We start from the raw sequence: 22,256 nt of genomic DNA, 5'->3' as shown, positions 1-22,256 counted from the left end.
ATCCCTTCTGACCCGAGATCTTCCCTGTCATTAGCAAGAATGTTCTGAAAGGGATATCAAGTCTCAAAACGCTGTATTATGATCACATTCCAAGTGTCCCACGATCATATAACCCTTCTCTTTGCATCCCTTCACAAACTGCCCTCAGTGATGGCAATCAGATGTTGCTGGACCCCACTGTCACAGCCTTACCTAACCTTGGTGTTCCGCCACACAACGTACCGAGGGAAGCTTGCTTTCCTCCGTACACATAAATTTTAAGGGATCAACTTTTTGCCTCGTAAGTGTAAAGTTATTTGTTAAGTCCTGGAACAGATTACCAGCACTTACTTGATGTGCTTAACACAGTTGGATCCCACCCTCTCTGCCACAAATTCAACTGTTCTCCGGAGGGAGGGAGGCTGGTTGTGGAAGAAGGCCTGTTCCAACTCTACCTGTTCAGGAGAAAAATGCTACAGTTGATTAGAGCACTCCACCCAGATCCTCCTCAACACTGTCAGAGACAGAACCACCACCTGCAACTCTGCTAAAAGGCACATGATTTGCCTACGCTACAGCTTTCTGCCGCTGTAAAGAAAGCTTTCTGCCGCTGGCTCCCTATCTCCTAACCATTTCACCCAAAGCTCCTTGTGTCTGGTTTTATGAAACTGCAGAAGGAAATGCCCGGTGAACAGAAGAATAGGAGAGTTCAGACAACACCTCCTAGTAGTAAGTCACCACACAGGGTTTGTTTTTGGAAAGAAAGGATCCTTTCTTTTAATTACAGGCTGGTGATCCCATAGGATCCTACCCGGTTCCTTCTTTTTGTGGAAAGCATGGCTACGATCTAACCAAAACGGAGCATGAGAAACCGTCATGGTTTAATCACCGGCACAGAAGAGGAGGCAGACAGAGGAACAGGCCAGTTGTTTCAGTCACAAGAGTGTTTACTGAAGTTACCTGGATTTCAGCACCCACGTGGTATCCCAGCCACACGTCTAACAGAAGAATGAGGAGTAAGGATACCCGACTGCTAAGCACCATGTTCCCTGCTGCCTAGGCCCATTCTTTTCTCTCCCTGGCATTAGGGTACCACTGTGTACCCTACCCTCACACAAGCAATATTCTCCTGCCCTGCTTCCCCCTGTGACTCCCCAGTTTCGTTACCTGCAGTTTCCGCTGTGTGACAGAAGCCTTGGGTGCCAAGGACTCTGCAGCTGTGGGAGTGATTTTCCTTATAAAGCCACCATTTTTTGCTCCGCTACCAGCCACAAAAGAAGCAAGTAGTTTCCGCAGCTCACCTGCACAGAAAGACATGCAAAAGCATTCAGCGTCCCCATAAGCAAGGGAACAGATCAAAACTCAAGAGAGACTTTCACATGGTCAGCCTTGTGAATCTCCTCTGGAAAACACTCTCAGTCCTGTGTCCAAAGCTGGAGTTTCAGAAACCCAGAGGAGCACCCCCCTGCCCACATCTAACTGGCAGGGCACAGCGAGGCAGGCAAGGCTCTGAAGGTAAGAGAGGATGCTTCCGAAAACCTCCCTGCCACATAGGACTTGTTCAGAAGGATCCGGAAGCAGTCATTTCTATGAATCCCTTTTTAGCATGGCAGTGGGAACTGCAAAGTCTACAAGGACAACAAGGCAATAGTTACACAAAATTACAACAGGCTCAGGAGAAAATACCAGGGAAAAGGCTTGAAGAAACATTCAACCCCCAGAAGCTTCTGTGATGCAGGTTTAACACACAGTTTTCCTAGCAGCTAAGTCCCAAAAATCACAGCATCATCCCACCATCTGGGACTCTACAGAGAAGGATTTCACAAATGGCAGTCAGATCCCAGGAAAATGGTATCTCAGACAACAGGTTTGATAAAGCACCAGGGCACAAAAGGATTTTTCCCCTCTGCCTGGCAGCAGACACACGCTCAAGGATCAAGGCACTCCCCAAACACCTCTCCCTATCCCTGGGATGGAAAAGTTGCACACTTACTCCTTCCCTCAGCTTTCGGAAGGATGAGTTCGCCCCTGTACCCAAGCTTTGTAGATCAACTGTCCTGACCTTGTAGCCTCCCTCCCCCAGCATAACCACATACTATTCACAGCTGCATGAGCTTCTGCAACACAGCTGAGACCTGAAGTTGTGAGGAGGGCTACAAAAGCTGACCTGCAGACTCACCACGCCAAAGGACAAATCAAAATAAATATATACTAATATATTTTATTCATACAGCAAATATAAACAAAATACTCACCAAGGTAGGGACAGCAGGTATAAAGCAACTGCTGATCCACCAAGGGCACAGAGTCCTGGGGAGAAAAGGAAGGAAATGCTGAAAGGACAAGGCAGGAAAGAAAGTCTTCAGCAAGCCAGGAATCCCATATGTGGGGTCACAGGCAGGCTTCCGAACTGCCTTTCCATGAAAACCATAAAAATTCCAAATCCACAGTAAAATTATGAACTTTGCAGCCCAAGCGTTCAGCCCAGCCCTGTAATGAGCTGCTCTACACGCTGTGTAGCTCAACCTTTGGCTCTGATCACTCTCAGATTCCACCTGAAAGATGACGGATACAAAAGGAAACCAGCACCGGCTGCCACAGCTGCTACTTGTAAAAAAGAAACCTACTACCGAGGAGACTAAATGAGACCCATCTGCTACGCACTGCACCTCCACAAATGTCTTCATCCAGCCTCTCTGGAATGCCACACTGTGGAGAACTTGCTAATTAGAACAAGAGACAGGTCTGTCTTAGCAAACATACAGCTAATTTTTCAAGGAATACTATGTATCCTCTTGCATGCCTGGGGGTTACCTGAAACATCCCACATGCCATCAACTCACCTCCTTCTCTGCTTGCTCATACTATTTTCAGTTCCATCACCCTTTATCATGTAACTGGGAAACAGGTGACTCCAAACACAGGAACCTTGCTCTTACAGTCTCATTATTTCTGTTGAGTTTGCCATTACTATTACTTATTTCTGGAAAGAGCTACAGTTCCATCAGCTCACCTTGCACTGCAACGATCAGTGAGCCAGAAAACAGCATCAGCACAATTCTGCCTATTCTGCAAGCCACTGCAGCAGGTGAGGTGGCTCCTGCCTGACAGAGCTGTAACACAGTTTTCACAGAATGGTTTGGTTTGGAAGGGACCTTAAAGACCATCTAGTTCCAACCCCCCTGCCATGGGCAGGGACACCTTCCACTAGACCAGATTGCTCAAAGCCACATCCAGCCTGGCCTTGAACACTGCCAGGGATGGGGCATCCACATTCCATCCAAGATGCTATGCAATCGAGGCGCTTGCACACAACGGGGCATCACATCCCTCAGCCTACATACTGCACTGAAGCCAAATTCCTGATAAAAACTTAAACTCCTGGGGCCACGGTAGGTCCATCCTCACCCACAGACTCAGAGGGCACGCTACTGCACTAACTCACCAAAGCCTGAGCAGATGTCACAGTATCCACCATAAATCCCTCCTGCCTGGCATCAGTGGTAAAAAACAACTCTTCAGGCACTGATGGAACCTGAAACAGAAACCCCAGTAGTTACAACCTAAAGGGCAGTCAGTAACTGAAACCATTTCTGATAAAGATGACTGAAAAATCTCACCCGCCTCCCACCCACAAAAAGATCCTCTCTGCCCTATGTAGAAACTTTGCATAAAGCTGAAGATGTGGTTTGATCACATAACATATGCCACCTTCCTTACCCTCCCCAGACAGCATCTTTCACCTTCCCAACAGGTTCCTGCTAACCAGTTACCTTGCTTCCAACTGAAGGCACAGAAGGAATTTAGAAGTTCATCATGCACCATCCCTTTATCGGACAAAAAAACTCCACAACTTCCCAGGATTACATGGCTGCCACTAGGACTTCATCTTTATGACAAGAGTTCCCTGTTCTAACAGGAATCAGCTGTCAATCTGCTTACAAGGAGGCAGATTTGGGTTGTGTGTTGCTTCACACAATTCCACTAAAGGAAAATAACTCCCCATTGGAACACAGAGGATTCTTTAAAACCCACCCTCGTGTAAAAAAAAAAAAAACAGCAAAACAACGAGCTGCTGTTTTGCAGTGGTTTAACTCATTTCAATACGATTTTCTACCGAGTTTTGCGCCCTGCTTTTCCTCAGGGAACAGCTGTGTGCACACGGGAGACTCTACCTGAAAAAGCCAACCCAGAACCGCGAGGATCAGCAGCTTGTTCAGGAAACTCATCTCCTTATCTTCAGAAAGGACCATTAACCTGCCACCCAGCAAAAGCAGCAAGAGAGTGTTAGATTGCAGGAGCTCAATTTTCTTTAAGGAAAAAAATATCCCAAACCCACTCACTCTGTAATTCTACTGTTTGCCACCATGCACACATTCCCTACTTGTCTGCATGAAGAGTGGAGAGCAAGCTCTCCTTTTTTTTGTTAGTATTCATGTGAACACATGCCGTTTCAAGTTCACACTGGAAAAGCCAGTGTTAAGTAACTCTCTAGAATGCGCTTCAGTTTTCCCTCGCATGCGCAGGAAAGAAAGCTCGGGCATTATTTAGGCATGGGAGACCTTGTAGGTTTAAGGTTCAAATTCACAGTTTAAAATTCACAGCAGAGGGTGTAGAATGAGTGAGTGGGGATTTAAAGAATGTTGTTTACACCACATAATGAAATGGAATATTAATCTCTGAGTTTAGGATGTGCTCCCTTTGCAGCCTTATACAAGTTAAGAAATGCTTATGATTTGCACCAAAAAAAAAAAATAAAAGGTACTTCTATCAGTACCTCAAACTAGGGCCAGCGCGCACTCTCAAACACAAGGTACCTCAACTAAGCAAGAAAACCTTCACCGAAAAGTTCTTAAACCAATACCCTTTCTCAGGCTCTTACCTGTATACCTGCAGCAAGAGGCAAAATACTTTCCTGTAGTAATCAAGGAAAGGAGCAATATAATCCACAAGGGAAAGGTACTCCACAATCCAAGGAATGGTCAGGATAGAACGCTGATCCCGAATAGATTGTCTCAGAAGCTTCAATACATCCAGTACAGGCAGGGTCTTAACAGACAGCAGAAGTTAAAGCAGCAGCCTGGAGTAACCTTTTGATACTTAAATAAAAACTTTCTATCGTGACTTTTCTTTCGAGGATTTCACCCTCTGCACAAACAAGCGGTGACTTTCTGGCCAATTAAAACATTTCTTTGCACAGGAACAGAGGTAAAACTCACGCTGTGACAGCAGCCAGACATCCCACTGGGACTTCCCAAAGCAAGCCTATAAGCCTGACTATGCAGAAGTGGAGTTGAGGTCTAACCTTGCCTCCTTGCTTTCAGCAGGGAGATGGATGCAAAACTAACAAAACCACTCCTGGTAGCTGGATTTTACACTAGAAATACAAGCTGTTGTAGCTACGTCAGAGTCGTGGTACGACAGCCACAGACTGGCAGAACTAACAGAAGAGCGAGTACCTCACCATCAGTGCACTGCTCCCTCTTTTCTAGCTTATACAAACTCTGCTTTCCTTTATTCCCAACCCCAGAATATGCAGTAGGGGCACAGAACAGTGTGACACCATCCCAAGAGACACTGGCTCACTTTGAAAGGGCGTATGCAACTCTTCATAACCCCCTCCCCGGGTCAGAAAACCTGCCTGTCAACCAAAGGTCACGCTAGATTTCTTAGAAGAGTCTGGTTTCTTACTTGGTTTCTTAACGCTACTGCAGAGTCTTGCAAGTCCCTCGTTGGTTGCTCCACAGTGCGATAAGGCAAGAAAACAAGAAACCCCAGGAACTTGGCAAGGAGTCGTAGGCTTAACAGGACCACAGTGAAACGCTTCTTTTCGTCCTAAAACGAAGAAAAGCGAGATGGGGCGATGCTACCCTAAACTGGCAAAGCAGCTACCTACACCACGCTTCCACTACCTTCGTGTGAAAGGCCACACAGCTTCGTCCCTGCTTTTAATAAAGGTACATTTCCAAAATACAGATTTGTCAAGCATTTTAAACTGCTTCTGCCTCCACTGCTTCACTTATGGTGAGAATAAATTAATTCAAGAGCTTCCTAAACCAAGCAGCTGCTCAATCACATCTCTGCATTAACGACTTTGGAGTCAATGAGAGGGCAGAGCTGATCTCGTATGTCGCCTCCTTTGTACAGTATTGCCGCTCTGCAAGTTCCAGGAACCTTTTTCTGCTACTTTGCTAACAGACTACGGCACCTCTGGTCGGTACAGATGAGCGAAGAATCATCTGAGCAGGTAGGAACAGGCAGGACTACAAATTCATCCCAACCCAAACCCTTCTACATGGAAAAATAACAAGGAGCTCTTGCCATGGAGCGCACCAACTGGACCCAGTTACGTCCCTCTTCCACTGCAGGGTACTAACAACCTAAGAAGAGGCTCTTGCTGTTTGAACTCTGTGCTTCGTCTCTTACCACCCAGCTCTGAGAAGCACCCTGAAGCGTACAAGTCAATGGCCAGTGGCTCAGGCATCCATAACCGGGCTGCAGAGTTATGACAAAACCAAATGAAGAAGTTCTTGTCCGGCAAATACAGCGGCGGAAGCTCCCAGGTGACCCACAGGCAAGCCAGCAATTCTCTGAGTACAGGAAGAGTTCAGGGAAATTCCTGCCAGGGGTGTCTGCAAAAAAGCTCACCTGTTCATCCATATCTGCTTCCCCGTCACTGTGCTCGTGCTCCACCAGAGTAAGGCCATCCAGTTCGAGTATCTGCAGGCACAGGCTATCCATCAGGTGCTGATTGAACTGGTAACTTCAGCAAAAGATGAGGATGAGTCAGACTGGGCTGAAAACGGCAGTAAAACCTCAACTAACAGACTACAATATTACCAGCTTGTCTCCGGCATCGTATCAAGCATCAGCAGACAGCCAAGGTAACACACTGCAGACATGCAAGCAAGGGTCAAGACTAGTACTGGCTGACCCCCTTCTTCCCCACGCTCCTTTTGTACAGTTTCAAACGGAGGTTATTTAGCAAGTCCCAGCATAGGGACAATAAAATGTATGCATTGAAGCCAGAAGCTGTAAAGTAACCAAAGTTAGGATTCACATCTCCTGTAGATCTCAACTCCTCCATGGTGTGGATGGTGAAAAATGCATTAAACAAACCCAGGAACACGGCTTCAGCCTCTAGCTCCTTGGCTTCTCGCTACGCAGCACTGCACGCCTTGGCAGCGAATATGAAATGCTGATGGCCTGTGACAGGGCATTGTGGTTTTACAGAAGATTGTTACCATATAGCCTAACGCAGCCCACACGCACAAACACATTCTGTGCTTCAGACAGAACCTGCTTGTTAACACGTTCACTGTGCGTGCTGGCCACGAACACCGTGTGGTATTTATGCAGCTGAAAAAAACTGCTTCTGACACGCTCTGCCCAGGTTACGCCATGCCCAAAGCTCTCTGGACAACTGCCTGCTGCAAGAGCAACGCGCTGGCGCACCCCACTCGCCCACACACTTCACCAAGGAAACAGCAACCACGGGCAGCTAACCTTCCCGCGCTGAGGATGAAGTCCCTGAAGAACTGCTGGCACCCAGGGAATGAAGGGGGTGGACAAGGTCCTCTGATGCTCTGAGGAACGACAAATCTTTCCTGAAGCCTCTTCAGCCGGCTCAGATTGTCAGAACCCAGCATATTAAGGACATCCTGGTCTGGGGTGTCTCCCAAGCTTGCGCCACCTCCAATAGGACCTTTACACATCTTCAGGAGACAGAAAGAGTAGTGAGGTGAAAAATAAGTAATAAGGCATCGTTTCACTTCACCTGTCACCCCACATATTCTCCCTTCCTCACAAGACACTGTTTTAGGAGTAATCCAAGTATGGCCTTTTCAGGCAGCCCACGTACAGAAGGCCTCTTCCTCACACCAGAACATCTTACCCATGGCCATAAACAGCCTAGAGATCTTGCAAAATGTAAAGTACTGGAATTCCTTTTAACTCAAGCACATCCAGCAGACTACATGTAGATGTGTAGAGAGAACACCTATCGCTCACACGGTCTTCAGGAACCACTTGGTAGGATCTTTAGCCCAGTCTCCAAGGACCGGGATACTGCACTATGCATTCCCAGACTGGACTTTCCTGGACTTTTCAGAGTTAAATAAAGTTAAAAGGTGAATGAACCCCTTCCCTAAACATAAAGATACTACTCAAGACTCAGAAAATCATGGAATTGCAGGACTGTTTGGGTTGGAAGGGACCTCCTGGATCATCTAATCCAACCCTCTTACTCAAACAGGGTCAGCTACAGCAAGTTGTCCAGGACCACGTCCCATTGGGTTTTCAGTGTCTCCCCAGACTGGAATGTCACAACCCCTCCAGGCAACCGGGTTCAGTGTCTGACCACCCTCACAGTAAAGTGCCTTCGTGTTCAGATAGTGTCTTTTTTCTCAGGTTGTCTCCATTGCCTCATGTTCTGTCAGTAAACATTAGTGTGAGCGATCTGGCTCCCTCTTCTTCATTCACTCCCATCAGGTATTGGTACGCAGTGCTAAGATAAGCTGGAGCCTTCTCTCCTCTGGGCTGAGGAGTCCCAGCTCTCTCAGCTTCTCCTCATAGGAAAGATGCTCCAGACCCTTAATCATTTATATGGCCCTGTGCTGGACTCGCTCTACTTAGTCTGTGTCTTCCTTGCAGTGGTGAGCCCAAAACTAGACATTCTCCACACATAACCTAACCAATGCTGAGCGAAGAGATGACTGCACACTCCTACATCTGAATCAGGATAGTTTTAATGAGGGAGATCATACTAAAAAGCAACACTTAACTATGTATATCAAGTGAGCAATTACTAGGCCCATTTATTCCAAACTGAGGGTCCTCCTCTGCCAAAAGAGCATCTTTCCAGCTGTAAAAGAATTTTTCATAGTCTCTAGTGTAGGTTTAGATATGGGGTTTGGGGTCTTGTGAAAAGTGCAGAAATACTGCTCAACAGGCGTAGAATGTTTGTTCTCAACCTGCTCCTTGTACAGACCCACCCAAGGCTGGTTTAAAACCCAGTCAAGCTGATCATGTAGAGACAGTTTCAACAAGGAGTGATTAATTAATTAAGCACAGGTGCTTTGCTAGACAAAAGGAAGTGAATGGGTAGAAACTGCTTACTTCAGTTAAACCTTTAATAGTACATCTCGAAGTCTGTCTCAGAATCGTGCAAGACAGAAATGGAAGAAAAGTGATTATGAAGACAGCGACCCGAAGAAGACCCTGAAACTGAAACAAGAATTGGAACCAGAAAAGAAGAACGCAGCTGAGACAAGGGATTGTGACGGTCTTTGCTAAACAATGAGCTTTGGAGACTGAAAGGCTGTGTGGAAATACAGAGACTTTGGGCCTTATGTAATGGGTATTGATTGAATGGTATATAAACTGATAAACTGTGTGAGATCTTGGGCCATTTGCCATGCACTGAGGTGGCCCAACTCCAAGTTGTTAATAAAGCAAACCTAGTGGTACCCACATTTGGCATGTAACTTCCTTCAACACCAGCCTTTAAATTACCTGGCCTCGATACAAATCCTTAGTCTATGTTCTTTTCTGCATGAGTACCATAATACACACAAGATTCTGCAAACCACTTCCTGATCAGACACATCGGATTCACTGAAGACTCCAAGTTACCTGTTTAAACCTTTGGTTACCCTTGTGAAAGCCTGCAGTCTTCACTGAGCAGGCACAGATATAAAGAAGAAATACAGTTCCTAGGACTAATTAAATTCTGTTGATGCAACAAAATCCATTTCACCTCTTTCCCACAATCTCCTTGAACACACACACACATCAGACAGGACACTGGTGCAAATTCAGACCAAACACTAGAGGAATTTTCAGCATTCCAAGAGCTCACAGCTTCCTGGCAATGTGTGTGGGCTAATACGGTGGGGTTTTGTATCTGTTTTGCTATCCATTGATAAGCCAGCCATTTACAGAGAATACAGTGAAAAGTTATACTCTAATCAGGAGCATCTTTTCTTTCTTCAGTCCTTCAGTTACACTGAAGTCAGATGATGCTTCAAACTGGCCCAAAAAAAAGATTTTCAAACTACCACAGCAATGCTACATCACAAAGAGACCCTGTTGCAGAGTTACACAGAAAAAACAGAGACTCTCTGCAGGTAGTACACCCATGTTGCTAACGAACGTAACGAGGAACCTCTGCATTTGGCACATGTCAAAACAGACCCTTAATATTTCTAAAAATTGTAACTGCTCTAAAATGAGAAGGTTAAAGCAAAGAGCCATGAAGAATTAATTCTTAGAGCTCACGATGTGCTCAGTGTGCCCTATCCCTAATTAACACAGAGTTCATCAGTAATTTATCACGGATATAAATTTCTGGAAAAATAAGGAAATTTCCATGCTGAAGACATGGCTCTCCCCAAAAAAAAAAGTTTCAGTAGGAAAACCTCAAAGAAACTTGCAGGAGACAGTTTTCTGAGGCGGAGGAAGGATCAAATCAGCTCTGATGTGCATCAAAAAAGAACAAACAAATCCATGTCATTTACCTGGATAAGCTGCTTCTGAAAGAGCCTGGCAAAATGGCTGTGGTTGCAGGTTGCGGATAGGTGAGCCATCATGGCCCTGCGAAGGAACACATCACAAAATGCTGACTGCATCTCTGTGCCACGAAAAGGTGGTTTAAACTCCAGTTATCCCCAAACCATAAAATAACTGCTTTTCAGAAAGCGATCTCCAAATGCCACTGCATAAAGCGACATCCTTATCACCAGCTTTCCCAAGCACCGAGTCCCATCTGCTGACCACGGAAACAAAAATTCTCCCCGAGCAGCTGCAGAACAAACGGTTCTAGAGATAACAAGACCCTCGTCCTTTCCTGCAGTAACGCTGTTATTTGGGAATAACATTAACTCATTCAGCTCCCACTCTCCCCTGGGCAGAGCAGTGAGCTGGGTATTAACACACATGCAAGTAAGAAAACAGCAACAGCAGTACTCCGATGCCCAAAGAGAAGGGCAATTTCTCACTTTAAATCTCAGCCTTTTGCTGCTGTGGTGAAGTGTCACCTTCATAGGTGTAACTTGAGTAGGCTGGTGGTTAAGACTAACAGAAACCCACAAGGCAACTGCTTTCAAAACCATAATACTCTATTTTGATAAAGCAATAAATGAATTAAAAAGTTTGCTCTCCACAGAAAGAGCCACAGCTGTCTTGTTTTCAGAGCCAATACACTGGAACCCCCTGAAATAATTAAGAGCTAGAGACTTCTGAACTTGCAGCACTTAAGAGAAGTGGGGCATTGGAAACATGAAATGCACACAGAAGTGCACACCATGACAAGGTTCAGACCACAACATACTGGTTGTGAGGGTGGCTCTTCCTGTGATTATGAACAGGGAAAGATCTACTCCAAGACTCATCATATTAGGCCCTTGTCACTTGTGGCTTGTTTCTTTAAGGTAACACTTGATACTTTTAAATATAGAAGCAAGCTTACATGGAGGGTATCTTCCAAGAAGCACAGCTCCCTACAGGTTAGTGCAGAAGACCATTAGGAAGAACACAGAACATGCCGAGTCTCGTATGCCAAACCACAGCCACACTGAAGAACTAGCTGAAGTCGCATGAATCCTACCTGATCTTGCTGCCCAGGACTCTTTCAAAGTCCCAACCAGTTTTTTCATGGTTATCCTCCCACTCACGCAGCAGTTCATAAAAGATATCCCTGTGAATCAAGATGTTTAAGGGTATGAATTCCTAATCGTCAAAACAAGTAACAACAACTGAATATTCAATTGCTCGTAAACTCCCCAGCCAGAATCTACCTGGGATTAAATAACTCAAGCCTCTAAGCATTCAGATACCTTTGCACAACTCATTAATGTTAGCGGTAGTTCAGCGAGTTTCCATTTTCCATGTCTTTGACAGCAAGTGCTGCTTAAGCTCGTTATGCCCAAGCTCTGACGGAATGACCAGAACACCCATTATCAGACATACTGAAGACTGAGAGGCAGGAAAGAATAAGCCACATGAAATAATACCTACGAGGAGAGAAAAAAGGACCAAGACAACTTGCCATTCTCCCCTCACCCTGTTTCTCCAAGCACAGAGGGAGGTGGCAGGAAGAACAGCAGCATACCAGATTTCTAAGCGGAAGCAATCCAGTAGGGTGACACACTGTACTGGCATTTTTTACCAGAAGTCTCAATAACTCCTGAAGAATTAGGCTGTTCTTCTCTAAAGACATTAAGCATTTAGATCCCGCAGTCAATATGGACAAACATTTTTTTTTTTGGTTTTTAATGAGAATGAAAATCTTAAGATTTTTCTACAGCACGTAACATACATGAGACATTCTTAACATCCTTTGTTCACAGCCATGGCAGGATTACGCTGCCAGCCACGCGGTGACGGCTGAGGAAACTTACCTTTGCTTCTTAAATATGTGAAATGCTCTGTCGCTGGGAAAGTTAGAGCGATTGTCAGTTTCCGGCTGGAACGAAACAGACTGCACAGAGCAGGGCAGCAGGAGAGACACCTGTTTTTTTGTTGAAAATAGAAAGGCAGCCGTTAGACCAACACAAGTCTCTAATTTATCCAGCAAGATCAGAAAAAGCAGGGAAAAGATGGGATGAGGAAACCCAGCTGAGCTGTTCAGACACTAGCCATTTCCCAGTTGCTAACTGCTAGGAAACACCAACTGCTGCACAACCTACGTTACACTACAGAGCCAGAATCACTCAGCATGATGAGTGGAAGCATCTCGTCTCTCCAAGAAATCTCTGCAGAACAGACTGCAATCAATACTGATACAGTGTGGAAAGACAGACCTGCAGACAGCCAAAGTGTACCTTCAATAGAGAGCTCCAGAAAATGCGGGAGAGTGGCTGGCAATTCCTGTATTATTCTTCTTCCTCCTGTTCAAAAAGCCAGTGTCTTCAAGTGAGAGACCTTTATTTACAGCATTAACTAATAAGCTCAGCTGCTGGCATGCCCTAGTCTCGGCAGGTACGCTGTACTTCCTTTGCCAAGAGCAATTTCCATTTTTGAAAGACGGATGAAAGGAGATACAAAATATGTTAAGGCAGGCATTTCTACCATCCAGCTTTAGTTCCCTAACTCAGATGATCAGATCAGGAAACCAGCTTTCACAGACTGCACCGTCTCCTCTGCAGTTTCATTTGCCTAAAAGGAGTCTGTAGCTATTAAACAAATCCACTTCTGCCAAACCACATTCTGATACTGCATCTAACGGATCATTCTTCTGGGATCCGTGTTTACTAAATGAGAATCTCAAAAGCAAACCCTGACCCTGTCAGAGTCGCTGGTTGAGGTCAGGGCCTGGAGCACAGCGTGAGGCTAGCCAGCAGAGATTCACAGCTAGCAATCCTTGGACCTAGCAATTCACTCACGCACTGACAGGAAAAGGTGGCTTTTAGACACGGACCAAAGGTGACAAGATGCTCAAAGTCGAAGGAATGAGATTTAACATCAAAGCCATCGCAAATAAAAGACCACCACCACAGACGTACCACCACCACAGCTGAGGTCTGCCGGTTCTCACCTTGGCTGTGCTGCTTTCATAAGCCTGCCGGAGCCTCTCGTGCAAGGTGGGAGAGAAAGACGCAATCCGTTCGTTTTCGGCCAAGAGCTTCAGCATCCCCTTTTCTAAACGGGAAAGAATTCTGCCAAGACAACATGGATAAAACCCACAGACAGAGAGAGAGACACAAACAACACACCATCAGACCTAAGGACATGCTTATGCTCCTTTTTTAGGAGGCTACCAAGCCAAGAGTTCTAAGCCCCAAGCAGCCAACATCAAATCCTGCCGGCACCTGTAGGGCCATTTTTTATTGCTTTCGTCACATGACTTCCCCACCCTTGCATAACCACACCGAAGTGCAGTAGACAGATCAGTACAAGGAAAACTCACAGGCATCCAAATCCAGGCCAAGTGGTATGTTTTGAAGGCAAATTAGTAACTCTATGCCTGTGAGTGGTAAAGCTCCAAAAACCAAGCACACTTGTTTCATCTCAAACACATCTGCAGGCAGAAGCAGAGAGAAAAAAAATCTTCAACTTACTCATACTGATAACCCAAGACTTGAACAGCAAAATAAACACAGTTGTGCACGCTTCGGAAATGCTGTCTCTCTGACGCATCTAAGGGAAAAAAAGAAACACGAGACAACAGCACTTACCACCATTTATAAGCCGAAAGACCAACAATTAGCTCTCAAGGACAGCAGGAACTGCCATGTCCAAAACCAGTTTTCCAGACCAGTATCCAGTTTCTAGAAGTACCTATTCCCTGACACTGGAACAGACAAATCCTCCCATCCCTACCCTTCCTATACTAAAGGCAACTGAACTGTTCAGTACTGTATGGGAAAGAAAAGATTCCTTCTCAACATTCTGACCAACAGTAAACAGATTCAGGACAAAAAGTAGACTAACTGCAACCAGTCATCAGCGGCTCTTCCCAGAGCTGGAGACTTTGTGTTCCTAATGTCAGCCCTAAGAATCAGGGAGTGGCAAAACAAACATCAATCAAATAGAGGCATCTGCAGGGGGGAGGTTGTCTCATATGAGAGCCACATTTTGGGGGTTTATATCCATATCTAAGTAGTAACTGCATCAAGCTTAAGTCTGAATGTGCCAAAACCCAAATGCAACAGTTATGTATCTATACGGATTGGTCCTGTGTGCCCGTAACCCAACCCTGAATTTCAGAAGCACACAGCAGATCAGCAGCACTTCTGAGCTGCAAGACCCAGTGGCAGAGAGAATTTAGCACATCAGTGCTACAAACTAGCTACAACAAATCTTACACCATGGCAGAAAACCAATTCATACAGTACCTAGCAACACTGTTCTATCATATCACAGAAGCATCTTCCATACACACATGATTTTTGCCAGCATCTCAGACGAGTCCCACAGTGGTAATAAGGCATTCTTATGGAATTCCAGGCTAACTGTCCAATCTAAAGTCAACTGCTGTGTATCACACTATCATTCCATGGAAGTAACATTCTTTCCAGTCAATACTATTGTTCACCTGTACTTCTTTCATCGATTTCAAGGTCACTATCCCCATCTTCTGCAGTAGAAGTGCCTTTAGATGTCAACAGCTGCAGAACAAAAAAGAGCTCCAGAAAAATATTTGGTACCAGGTTTTCTGGAAGAAAGAGAGGAAACAAGATAGTAAAGGTGGGTATTTGTTATTGACCTACTTTAATAAATGAAGGTAAAAAGATAAGTAACTGTTCTATGGCACAGTCAGCAAAGAACTCCCTCCCCACACACAGCCACAGTGTAAATCAACATGGGAATTACAGAGAAGATGTGTTAGGGAAGGGTCTGGTTTCAGACAGGGCAACACAAACGCAGCCTCCTGCATGTCACAGTTACTGCATCGGGTTCAGCTCCTTCCCTAAACTTTTACCTAGCATCCATTTGTTTTAATAACTGCACTGGCTTCGTTTATTTACCCAGATGTTACTTGTTGGTACACTATAACTGTCCCACAGCCTTCCCTTCTCATCCACCCCCACCTCACCACACACATCCAGGTTCAAAGCTCAAAGAAAGGTCAGTCTCACATCTTCTTGGTCTTCACCTGCTATGCACGATGAATAGAGCTGCGCCAGACACTCCAACTGTTTCTTGCAGGAAACCTTAGCAGGATTTGCACAGGTCACCAGATGGCTTTCGGCAGGAAGGCTAGCACTGCGAGTATAGCTAGGCTTCGTAGGAGTCCCAGGATCAGGAGATATCCCCGACGGAGAAGATGCCTGGTGCAGCAATTTGCATCTGAAATCCAAGAGCGGCAACATACAACGTGACTGAAGATGATACACAGCAGTGATAGGGCGAGAAGCGGTCCTTCTTTTGTCCAAAGGAATTCCTGCAATAACTAACCCTGTCGTTTACAGCACCTAAAGCTGCTTTTAGCACGACAGTAATTTAAGTCAGTAAATTAAGTCCCTTCATGAGAAAGGACCTTGGGTCTAACAATCAAAAGGCTCAAAAGAATCACATTCAAGCTCAAACTCTGCTAAAACAGTGTGGCACTTGGAGCAAATTATCTAACTAACCTATGTTACTGCTTCTCATCTAAACTGGTATTTGATAAGGACAAGGAATCTGCTAGAGACCAGGTCATAAAAAAGAAAAAAAAAGAAAATCTTTTTGCACGTACAACTTGGCAGCTAGATACTTCCCAAAATCTGTGAAAACAAGGTTCACATCCATACCTTCAGATATATCTGTAAGTTAACAACACCCTGAGAAGCTCCAATACCACTAAGTGGAAAGGCAATGCAACAACTGATGAAACCCCATACTGGCAAGTTAAACAACAGAAGGAACAAACCACTTTAACACCGCTGGATTCTATATCAGCAGTGATCTGTCACTTAAATACACAGATACTGTAAAAAAACATACCTACAGAGGTCATCCAGAATGCAGCAGCAGAGTGCAATACATAAGACACGAGAAGCAGGAAAAAAGCCAGTAACAGTGATATCAAACGATTGTTAAAGATCCCAGTGGAACACCCGTACTTGGCACATCACACCAGCTCTTACCACGTTGTCACATAAGTAAAATCTTTAAAAGTCACTTTAAAGGCTGTGGGGAAGACAGAAACGTTTTTAACTGCAGCAAAGAACTCTTCCTATTGGCCTATTTCTAGTGGAACTGCTGCGATGAAGAACAAATTAATCCCAAAACGGCAGTAGAAGGGTTATTTAATAACACCTCCCTTGCAATGCCCTTAAGCACCCGACTGAAAGAACTGAAGAAAATTACTTATTAAGCACTTTGCAGACCCACCAAAGTAAGACTCCAACAATGTAGTTAAGACTCTGCTTCACTTCTCTCATCCACCTCTGCAGGAATTTCACCCTTTGCCCTTGCTCACAGTGACGCAGTTGGCAGGGTGCTGCGTTCGTTTTGTACCTTTCTTCACCACTACTGAGGACACAACAGAGCTCCCAGCCCTAAGCACCAAGCACTGCCCATTTCAAGCACGATGGGTCAGATGAGATCACCTCATGGGCAACATCCAGCACGCAGGCTGCTATTTCACCTACTTTAGTTCATACGGATTAGTGGGAGATTTCAGGTAGAATTCAGACTGGACTAGGTGCTTCACGGAAGTGAACAGAGGCAGGTTTGACTCCCGAGCAGCTCTGTTAAAGGTCTGGTACAAACAGTGCCTTATGAGACTAGAGTGGGTCTGTTTAAGCCAGCTGTGGTCCCACTGAAGTGAACTGCAAGGCTCAGCAGGAGAATTTACACCCACATGCCCTGAGGAGTTGCCCCAAGAACAAAATCTACAAAGAACAGCAGCAGTTCTGTCAGCAATTATGAACGGTAGTTTCTCCAGTACTACTGTCCTTTGCTTTTTTCCTGAAGTATCAATCCCCACAGACCAACAGCGCTATCTTTTTACAGAGGGTGAAAGTCACACAGTAGCTGAACAGCAGAGACGAAATTAGGAGCTAGAATTCACCTCACCTCCCAGCACACACAGTTTTCCATAGACAAAACACAGCAGTAGTAACAGAAACTCACGCTACACGTGTGCTCTTTTCTCTGACCGTAAGCTTGTGCTAGTCTGCCTGCCTTGCAAAATCATCAACAATTTCCTCATACCTGCATCATTAACTCACTTTCTTCAAGCCAGACATCTACTATCACAGGCGCAATCATCAAACACAGCTTAATGACACCAGCTTCAACCTTAAACCCACTCCCGTTGCCCGTGCAATCAAAGGCAAGCTGCGCAGGAGACAGCCCCACGTGAAAGAGGCAGTCGTGTGAGAACAGGGAGAACTGACTGAACTTCTGAAGACAAAGCCAGGGTCGCTGTTCCAGAGCCAGCACACCTCTAAAACGACAAACGTCAGCTAGCTGCATTAACATCCTAGTCTGATACCAGAGTCATGCTTGGGTTTAGGAAAATTATAGTTTAAGGTCACTAGTATCTATTTTGGATGTTCTTCTGGTCACTTCCACTCTGGTATTGGTAGCACCTGAAGACAAGAGCAGTAAGAACCAACACAAGCCTATCACCACCCTGCTCAGACGGTACCTTTCTTTCTTCAGCATCTCCCTCTCCTCTTGAAGGCTGTTGCTTTTCACAGACATAAGGTTTCCTTCCTGGACAGCAGTAAAGGCCTCAAGGCTTGATCTGGATGAAAACCGAGCAGCTGGAGACTGGCTGACAGGCGTAGAAGTGAAGCACATCTTTGGTTTTGAGAGGGGGCGCTCAGCACTGACAGGAGTTGGGTTGATCCGCCTTGATGGTTTGCTTTTGCTGAAAAAGTGAGAAGGGATTCCACTGAAATCAAACTAAACAACAACAACAAAATTAGCTCTCAAGACAGATTTCCATGCAACTCTTCCAGAAGCAGCTAAGGCTAAAATAAAATGGACACAGAATCAGGATATTGGATTTCTAAACTGTACATATAGTTGCTGACTTTAATCTGGTCACTGAATAAACGTCATGGAGCTACAGACTGCTAAAAACAGCCTGCTGACCCTTGCTGCAAAATTAATTATCAGTTGTCAGGCCACAGAACAGTAACAGTGCCACACCATTCTTTCCAACATTTCTAGTTTGAAAGGACAGGACATGCCTCATTTTAGCAGGAAACTAAATCACTGGCAGTTTCTAACATGACCACAAGAGAAAAAAAACAACAACCACCAATCCAACAATCAAGCTGCCATCGTCTGTCAGTAGGAGCCTGGGCTCCCGAGTTACCATAGTCCATTTAAGTTCAGGGACACCCATCCAACCTGCATAAACTACTTAGTTTTGTCCTTCAGGAAGAGGCTCTGTAATGCAGTAAGAAACATGGAAATGAGAGACAGGATCATAAAGCATTACACTTCTCAAGGCAATGCTGGCTGCTACACAGTAATGGCTAATTTGGTGTGCTCAAAATCACTGTAGCGTTGGCCTGCACACGCTCCATGACCACCTTCTTCACTCTTCTCCCTAGCTGAGCACAGTGTGATAGAGGAAGAGAGACTTGCTGTCTATGCTGGAAACACACTTTCCCTCCCTTGGCCAAAGCATCATCTAGAGCATCACCTAGTCCCAGCATCTGGATCTGCTGTACAGACCTATCAATTTTCAGCTGGAATTTTGCCAAGTCCAACTAGAAAGTCCCACTTTCCCCATGCTCATTTCAATGAGATGAACAAAACGAAAGCCTTATATTTGGTAATGAGGGTTTTAAAGAGTAAAATCTCAAAGAGAAAGAGCAAAGGACCAAGGCAACCACAACACAAACAGCTGCCCAGAAGCTAAGTGAAAGTCACGAGGGAGATCAAGGCCTGCCGCAGACCAAGCGGAATACAGGCATCAGCTATTTTGTCCATGATCACACGGCACAAATGAAGCCGCACGCGAACATCTGTTACCAGAGGCCACAGAACGCCAACCCGAGAGCTTTTTTGCCAGCGTCTGTAAAGCTGAAGAGCCTTCCAGGACTGCTCTTCACTAGCAATCGCAATTGTGTTAAATGAGAAATGTGAAGAGCCAAGATAACGCTGACTTGTCAGGACACGCAAGGACAAAGATGCACTCAGCTTCGTACCAGCTGGTCTGCACAACAGGAAGCTGCAGGCAGCATCACGAGCGGGAGGTTAAAGAGACATCTTGGGCGAGTTCAGAGTGGAAACCTGACTACCCACTGGAGCAACACTCCCCTACATGGCAACCGTAACAAAGCAGTTCTGGCCAAGGAGCCAGAAGCCAGCCCCTGGGTATCATTTATTACAGTATTTGTGTATCCGGACATGCACAGCAGGAAGAGCAAGTCACGGAACTGTAACCTGCAGCATAATGCCAATGAGACAGCGAGGCAGACTTGCTCATACTTTGTCCAGCCAGAGGCAGCACCCATGGGCGGAAACTCCTCCAAGTTGTTCAGATTCAGCTGGCTAGGCGGGGATCTGGCAGAAACAAGAGGCACTTCACTCCGCTTCCTCCTCCCTCCACTCCACGATACACCATCATGCTTTCCGTCTTCCTCGTCAGCAAGGGAACGCCCCAGATCCCGAGCCACTTGCCGGCCAGAGGCACTGACTGAGCCTTTCTTTCGGCCTCGTCTGGCCGGCAGGGCTTCAGGCGTGGCTGTGAGGAAGCTCCCCAGGCTGGCCTTCTGGGATGACCGCTTCTCACCGTGGTTAAGCACAGGGCTGTACCCAAAGCTCGGGCTGCTGCTGGAGGCCACGCTAGGGCAGTCGCCACAAGGGCTAGACAGGTTTGACCCAGAAAAGGAAGAGGAGCTGCTGGATGCCGCAGCAGGAGAAAAGCTGATGTCTGTGGTGCAGGTGGTCACCAAAGTCCTTTGGGTAAAGAGCTGCACACGGCTGCTGGTCGCGTGGCCTGCCCTCCGTTCTGGTCCTGTCCTTTGGCTCCTGTGGGCCTTGGAATTAGGAGTTTTAGCAGGAGTAGAGGGTCCATTAGTCAGGATCTGGCTGGTCTGCTCCCTTAAAAAGTTTAGCAGAAAAGGCACAAAGTCTTTCTGAAGTAAACTGAGAGATACCAGCTTGTCATGGACGTGGTTCTCCTACAACGAAAGAGGACAAAGCATTAATAAAAAGCTGCTACCCCGATTCTTTCACAAGCCCGGATTCATTTCAGTAGTAACTGTGGGACTGCCATACACAATAAAGAAACACCGCGACTCGTCAGAGCAGGTCACTGAAATTCAAGCAACCTTAGTGCTGGCCACAGATCTGAAACTCAGCCCCCACACAAGCAGTTTTGGCGCAAGTTTTCATTCACTTAGGTCTCCCACTGGGAAACAGTGGAACTGTCCCATGGAAACATCAGTAATACTTACTGAAGCTACGGCCAGCAATAATTTGGAGCAACTGGCACCCCTAAGTTCAACATTTCAAAGGCACTGTTACCGAAGCAGCTAATTCTAACAGAAAAGTCTGAAATCTGCAACTTCTCCCTGCCTTATCTGCCTATGAATGCCACCTGCTTCCACAGAGGGGGGCTCCAATGACATCTGTTTCGGCACTTTGAGTCCTGCAGTGCCAAATACAAGACCAAAGCTGCTCTTCCATCCCAATTAAATCATTTTGCTCCCCTGAGACCTCAGAGGCCTAAACAGAGACGGTCCAAGTTTAAAGGTACGTGAAGTTTATACTTAAGAAACTTCAACCAACCAAGAAAATCCCACCACAGACTCAGCACATTTAAATTCTGAACGGGTAGCTGCGATCTTACAAGGGCAAATCTAGACAAAATAGACTTCACGTTACATGCATAGTTCAACGCTTTGTAGACTGGGTAAAATTTCTTTTGTTCCTAACACTGCACCAGGTTTCTGTTTCCTCTCCATGGATTCAGCAATAGGTGCAACAACAAAAGCAGCTCTCACAGGCAGCAACTTATTCCTTAAAATCACAGCAGGCATAGCCCTGTTCGTTTGTATTCACACCACCACTAGATGGAAAGTCAAGAAAGCAAACATTATATCTGAAGGGTGTTTTTTGTGTGAAAGGAGGCAGTGAAAGCATGGCCACGACTGGACTTCTACAACCATAGAACCACAGACTGGTTTGGGTTGGAAGGGACCTTAAAGACCACCTAGTTCCAACCCCTCTCCCACAGGCAGGGACACCTTCCACTAGATCAGGTTGCTAAAAGCTTCACCCGGAACACTTCCAGGGATGGGGCATCCACAGCTTCTCTGGGCAACCTGTTCCAGTGCCTCACCATCCTCATCCTCGACACCAATGCCAAAGCTCATATTTGAAAGCATGAAACCCATTCAGCTTCCTGGAGAAGCATGAGACGCTGATACAGCGTGCGTGACAAGCCAAGCAGCGAAGGCTTACCGCTTTAGCACTCCGTGAAAAAACAGGGGTCAGAACACAAACCCCGTGAGACATCAGAAGACCCAACTTCTTACCAGCTCCAGTCCGAAATTGCCACCAAAGCTAGAGCAAGACGTAGCCCGCCATTCCCTCAGGTGACCCCTGGGTTTAGCAGGGAGGTGCAAAGACAAGATTACAGTCTGTGCTGTGCACAAGGCCAGGCGGTTGCTCCATCTCTGTGCAAGTTAACAGAGGTTTAGCTCCTCCACGGCCTGATGACAACCTGCCAGCAGCCACCAGCCTCCTACGTGTTTCCTCACCCCGAAGCAGCTGAGCTCCTCCCAGCAGCGGAAGGCCGTCAGCAACTCCCCTGCAAGGGTAAATGTTTCGGCCCCCATGCCCCTCACCCGCGCAGCGCTAGCAGAGCTGTCAGCGTC

The 22,256-nt window shown here is 46.0% G+C and overlaps 1 protein-coding gene across 1 annotated transcript in view; it reads right to left on the bottom strand.

Annotated features, from left to right (window-relative positions):
- The window catches only part of CDAN1 (codanin 1), a 31,519-nt gene extending 9,302 nt beyond the window's left edge, over positions 1-22,217 (bottom strand). The window contains exons 1-19 of the mRNA XM_010150708.1: positions 22,128-22,217; positions 19,861-20,555; positions 18,059-18,283; positions 15,575-15,768; positions 15,014-15,133; positions 14,037-14,115; positions 13,514-13,634; positions 12,378-12,487; positions 11,585-11,674; positions 10,497-10,572; positions 7,486-7,694; positions 6,628-6,742; positions 5,671-5,814; positions 4,862-5,028; positions 4,155-4,236; positions 3,425-3,514; positions 2,235-2,289; positions 1,147-1,280; positions 331-434 (exon numbers count right to left, since the gene is read on the bottom strand). Coding sequence (XP_010149010.1) covers positions 331-434; positions 1,147-1,280; positions 2,235-2,289; positions 3,425-3,514; positions 4,155-4,236; positions 4,862-5,028; positions 5,671-5,814; positions 6,628-6,742; positions 7,486-7,694; positions 10,497-10,572; positions 11,585-11,674; positions 12,378-12,487; positions 13,514-13,634; positions 14,037-14,115; positions 15,014-15,133; positions 15,575-15,768; positions 18,059-18,283; positions 19,861-20,555; positions 22,128-22,217 — 2,900 coding nt within the window. The remainder of the gene's footprint in view (positions 1-330; positions 435-1,146; positions 1,281-2,234; positions 2,290-3,424; positions 3,515-4,154; positions 4,237-4,861; positions 5,029-5,670; positions 5,815-6,627; positions 6,743-7,485; positions 7,695-10,496; positions 10,573-11,584; positions 11,675-12,377; positions 12,488-13,513; positions 13,635-14,036; positions 14,116-15,013; positions 15,134-15,574; positions 15,769-18,058; positions 18,284-19,860; positions 20,556-22,127) is intronic.
- Between the last annotated feature and the right edge of the window lie 39 nt (positions 22,218-22,256).

The sequence above is a fragment of the Eurypyga helias genome, unplaced genomic scaffold, assembly GCF_000690775.1.
Source record: "Eurypyga helias isolate BGI_N326 unplaced genomic scaffold, ASM69077v1 scaffold27904, whole genome shotgun sequence".
Classification (NCBI taxonomy): Eukaryota; Metazoa; Chordata; class Aves; order Eurypygiformes; family Eurypygidae; genus Eurypyga; species Eurypyga helias.
The sequence above is the reverse complement of the archived record's forward strand: the minus strand, read 5'-3'. Positions and strand labels throughout refer to the sequence as shown.